Here is a 5,877-nt window from a genome sequence, read left to right as displayed (position 1 = left end):
AGAGAGAGTGTTTAGTATCCAATCTACTTACAGAAATGAGATTTCGACAATCTTGGAAATCATAAAAAAACGGAGAGAAAAACAAACTACTATAGCGTCCATTAAGATTAACGCTACGTGTTGAAGTAATGACAACTGATGGATGCTGAATAAACTGGATTATTTCCGGGAGTTATTTAATTGGAAGACATTTAGTAATTGGCCGCAAACTTGTGAGTAATTTCACCCATGAGGAGATGATATCTCGTAACCCCATTGATGTGCGAATCGTGTTTGTTTGTCGGCATCTCATTCCTAATACATTACGTTTGAATAGATTTTGAAATCAAATCTTACTCGTAAACACCATCGGCAAGCCTTGGACTCGCGGACGTGTCTAAAGCACGGTCAATTGAGGGCGGCCTTTCGCCGAAGGTGATATCAGATTATGGGATTGTGTACACCGCCTTGACGTCATAATCGAATAAACCAAAGTAATAACCCTAAGCCGTAGAAATCCCGTTAACTTTAAGGTAATGTCTTTAGTGTGTTAGAAAAGATTAAACTTTTAGCTTTAGATGAAACCATCGTTATGTGCTGGGCGTGGAGAAGTGGCATGAACAAGGTCGTGTCGTCTGCTTTAAATATCACAAACGTGATACATTTGGCACTAACTTTTGGCACCTTGTATAGTGGTATGGTACATACATACATACATACATACATACATACATACATACATACATACATACATACATACATACATACATACATACATACATACAAACAAACAAACAAACAATGACAAACAAACAAACAAACAAACAAACAAACAAACAAAAAATTACAGATAGTGAACACACAAACAGTTTCATTTGTGTTTGAATCTTCCTTCTTTCATATGACAGTGATGGTGATTTGTATTCACGGTGAGAAAACAGGTCTATTTGTAACAAAAACAAGTTATGTGAGACGTAAACAACACTGTGTCGCCTAATATTGAAACTCTACAGTTACTCTTGTTTGGTAGTATGCTCTGTTTTGCTTCCGTGTCAGTTATAATTGTTTTATACGTGTAAATACCGAAAAAGGTTGGTTGGGAGTAACCCAGCACTCTCCCGAAAGGCTTTGGAACTAATAGTATACCGTTCATACACAAGGTTGGTTATCACATTTACTGTCTTATCTATAAAAGATCAAGTGAGGTGAGCATGGAAGGTATCTATCTACTCAACCATAGACAGTTGAGAACTTTCTTCTCCATTGACTGTATATGACTCAACTAAGTGCATCGCCGGGTAATACAAATGTACCAGCTAAGTAGGTTACAATATAGACAGCGGTTATGTCTATGGCTACAAATACGGTGTCTGGTCTTTGTTAACAGATGCATTGACTAACATACAGTGAATTGGCAGACTTGGTGTATATGATGAAATGCGCATGTGTGAATAGGCAAATATGTTCTTCCAATCTCAGGCTGTACATCTGATAGGAAGAAATAAATAACACAGAGACATTTGGAAAACAATGGTAAACCTGAACTAGACACTCACACATGAAAAAAAAAAACATATAAGATAAAATAAAAAATCTACCTACCCCACCTATTCTAAAACTGAGCGTAATTGGAACCATACAATTATTTTTATTAGGCTTTACTATGGGAAATTGAAATGACAGTTCAAACAGCTAAAATCACAAAACAGAATACAAAGACTCAAACTGCATAGTACAATGGTAAAAATAAATGCACAATAAATGCGGTATCTACCACACCTAGGAATACATATGTTGTTGAATTCAGCATAGAGGGGCTGGGAAGGATCATTTTGAACACTTTCTCGTAATGCGATTGTTATAGATAGAACATATCCTTTCACTTCGTCTACCAACAATTTGGCCACCATTATTTGACGATCTTATTTGAATATTGTCAGACTTACACCGATTATAAATTAAATAACCTTGGCAACTTTATATTATGATATCCGCCTGGAATACGCCATATCGCATACCAAAGGAAAAAAATGACTTTTTTGTGGTAAATATTACAAAACTATAAGTAAAATTAGAAAGTTTTACAACTATTTATATTTTTATGTCTCAAACAAATTATGATTCAGGCGTCTTTCCACCCCCGGGTATTTAGGAAAGTCTGATGGGTGTTGGTGCTACTTTTAGATTTGATTGTTCAGCGGTACTATTTATAGAGTTTCTATTGTTATGCTAATTGTTGACTCACTCGCGTTCTGTAACCTGCTTTCTTCTTGTATGAACAAACATACAGTGAAGGTTGATAACCGGTGGCTGTCGTAGGCTAGCACAAACTATGAGAGACACTACTGATTACATTAATCATCCTCGCAAAATGCACTGGCTGCGCACATATCACCATATTTCGATACTTAGTACGCACAGAATCAAAGTGAGCTGAACAAAATACAGTGACTATGGATCACGAAAAACCATAACAACGAAAACATGATAAGTAACAGCAGCATCAGCAACAACAACGACAACAACAACAACAACAACAACAACAACAACAACAGCAACATCTAGATCAATAAATAAAGAAGACACATATACTTTATTTCAAAATATATGCGTAACTGTTCCTAACTTTCATAGTTACACCTACAAGAAACAAACAGTAACGATATAGAAATACGAGGACAGGCGGTGGTAGGTACCCTGTCATATTGAATATACTAGTATACCATCCATTCACCTATATCATTGTAAGATATGGACGTGATCCAAATTGGGAACAATACACAGTGTTTCTGTTTACCTGTATGCATACGCATGTTCCCTACGATATGGCTTGACCTCTCCGCCATGACCAAATTTGGAAAGCCAACTTTCTTTGGTATTTGCATAACAAAGCTATTGATCTGTACATACGTACGTACCTTTGTAGTCTATTATTAGTACGATGCACAGTGAGTCCCCGCCATGACTCACCCTACGAGGGTACCACCGTACACCTTTGAACACTTTGATATCATTTTATGTTACAATTTGAATATGAACGAATCAAAGATATTGACGTAATTGTGGTTCCACGACAGAGACGTCTCCAGACTCCACCCTGTGTAGCATAAATATGACTGCAAAACACGGTTTCAGCAGATCGAACTTTTGGAGAGGAAAGAAAAAGTAGGCAGCTGAAGAAACCACCAACTTGAGAAGACAGTCGAATTGATTTAAACATTGCGTCCTTCAACATTGCTGAATATCTTCGACATACTACTACAACTATAGTTTGGTAAGTTCCTATTTTACTGAGAGAGAGAGAGAGAGAGAGAGAGAGAGAGAGAGAGAGAGAGAGAGAGAGAGAGAGAGAGAGAGAGAGAGAGAGAGAGAGAGAGAGAGAGAGAGAGAGAGAGAGAGAGAGAGAGAGAGAGAGAGAGAGAGGGGGGGGGGCGGACGGACGGACGGACGGACAGGCAGGCAGGCAGGCAGGCAGGCAGACAGACAGACAGACAGACAGACAGACAGACAGACAGACAGAGATGTGGATAGGCGGAGAGAGAGTGGATTGGGGTTCTCAGTTTTAACTGCGTTCTCGAAGATCAAACGTCAGCGAATCTTGATAACACCCATACAACTAACTTATCTTATAAGAGACAATATACTTACCAGTTCTTTCCAAATTATTTACAGCAGACAACTTCAGGAAGATGAAGCTTCATTTGACTTCGTTGGTATTTGTAGTCATAGCAACTATGCTAGTTTATACTTCACATGGATATAGAACAGGACGTCTGGCGAGACCAGTTGAATTCGATGAAGGAGTACGTCCACCAATGGATGGAGAAAATAGACACAGACCACATCCTCATAAAAGACCAATGGAATCTGATGAAGAAAGTGATGGATCGCATGAAAGGCCAGAAAGACCAGAGCGTCCAACTACAGATGGCTTGAGACCAGAGGGACCGAATGATGGTGAAGGGAAAATGCCAGAAAAACCAGCAGGTGCTGCTATACCACGTCCTGGCGATGGTGACACTAATGAAGCTGTTGGAAGAATCCGTGAACGCCGTGCTGGTTTTGGTCGTGGACGTCCTGGAAGACCAGACAGACGAGGGCCTGGGTCCGGTGTAAGACCAACAGGCAAACCAGAACATGGTACAGGAAGGCCTTCCTTCGATGGTGAGAGACCAGGTCATCCAGAAAGGCCAGAACATGGTACAGGAATGCCTCCCATCGATGGTGAGAGGCCCTCAAGACCAGGACGCCCTGAAAGACCAGAATTAGACTCTCACAGCGAAGAATGCGATGACAACTCGGATGATATTGATTTCTCTAGGAGCGAAGAATCCGATGAATCAAAAGAAGAAGACGAAACAGAAGTAGATGTTGGAGAGCCTCGTCTCCGTAGATTTCTTGGACTTCGTGGTGGTCAACGTCGTGGTGACAGACCACATCCTCCACGTCGTCATCGTTGTAAACCCAAACCAAGCGGACCACCACCAAGTGGCAAACCACCTCGTCCATCAGGTAGACCAGCTTTCCCTCCTCATGAAGACGTACCGAATCCAACCCAAGTGGCCGATATTCCAGAATAAAAGGCTTATGAAGTTTGAGTATAGATCTTATGGCTGATATTTTAAATCCAATTGCATCGCTTTTTAAGCACTCCTTGACTTTATTTGCGTGAATGACCGAATGTTAGACATGGAATCACTGGCCTCCAACTTCGATTCATCGTCGTACATCGAGACAACTGCATTGTAGTCTTTTTTATTTCATTGTAACGACCTTTTACAAAGTACTACTGTATTTTAGACTTAGTTTCAAATGACATGACATGTAATCCCAATGATTCCGTCTATCTATTCAATAACCGATCGTCTTTTTCATTACAAAAATCACTCAGGGTTTACATATAACTCAGTCTAAATTTGTCTCAAATTAAAACGATCAACACTATTTTGACCTGTGTCTAGTCTATCTAAATGAACAATAAGCAAGTACCTGTGGATCTTTATTGTGAAATGACAATATCGTTGAAGTGAAGAGTTTACTTCAAGTTGTACAACTATGGTGATGTGCTTAGAGATGACAACCTAGTTAAATTCACTACAACAGAATCGTACTATAAATTGGATCAACTGACATATCTGAATGTACATTAGATTAGCACCCTTGTAAAGTTGGAATCCTGACTTGGCACCTGCGTGAAGAACATTGCAATGTTTACATATGTTGTCCTTTTTTGTACTTAGACTGCCAGTATAGATTACCAATAAGTTTTATTAGGTATTTTTTAATATCAAGATACATACATTGTTAATGTAAAAGCGAAGACACCAAAATAAATAACTAGGGCTGGTCCCTGTACACTTCAATGAATGATAATATATATGTTTATATATTTGAAATTGATTTTATAAAAATATTTTTGTTTATATTTGAGTTGAAAGCACATGGAGAGCAATAAAATATTCCATTTTTTTAAAATATCAATCGTGTAATTGCTATTTTTCCCACCAGTTTTTAATCACGGGCAACTCACTCACTCACTCACTCACTCACTCACTCACTCACTCACTCACTCACTCACTCACTCACTCACTCACTCACTCACTCACTCACTCACTCACTCACTCACTCAATCAATCAATCAATCAATCAATCAATCAATCAATCAATCAATCAATCAATCAATCAATCAATCAAATTAACACCTGAACCCACTAGCAAACTTTCACTCGACTGTAAATGACTCTAAAAGATGAATATACGCATACTTGTATTCAAACTAACACAATCATATTTTGAAATATGTACTGCAAACAAACAAACAAACAAGCAAACAAATATTTAACATCTTTGCTACAGGCTTGTGGTATCTTAAATGAACCACCAATTGAGGCATGGGAC

The 5,877-nt window shown here is 38.7% G+C and overlaps 1 protein-coding gene across 2 annotated transcripts; it reads left to right on the top strand.

The window, feature by feature from the left end:
• The first annotated feature begins 2,950 nt into the window (after positions 1-2,950).
• Positions 2,951-5,422, top strand: LOC144438858 (uncharacterized). 2 transcript variants are annotated; one of them, XM_078128059.1, is made up of 2 exons: positions 2,951-3,253; positions 3,655-5,422. In XM_078128059.1, the coding sequence occupies exon 2, from the start codon at positions 3,669-3,671 to the stop codon at positions 4,557-4,559; it is 891 nt and encodes a 296-aa protein (XP_077984185.1). In that variant the 5' UTR covers positions 2,951-3,253; positions 3,655-3,668; the 3' UTR covers positions 4,560-5,422. The 2 variants fall into 2 exon arrangements, with proteins under 2 accessions (XP_077984185.1, XP_077984184.1); XM_078128058.1 differs by having other exon boundaries at positions 3,652-5,422.
• The last annotated feature ends 455 nt before the right edge of the window (positions 5,423-5,877 follow it).

This window comes from Glandiceps talaboti, chromosome 8 (genome assembly GCF_964340395.1).
Source record: "Glandiceps talaboti chromosome 8, keGlaTala1.1, whole genome shotgun sequence".
In the NCBI taxonomy this organism is placed as follows: Eukaryota; Metazoa; Hemichordata; class Enteropneusta; family Spengelidae; genus Glandiceps; species Glandiceps talaboti.
The sequence above is the reverse complement of the archived record's forward strand: the minus strand, read 5'-3'. Positions and strand labels throughout refer to the sequence as shown.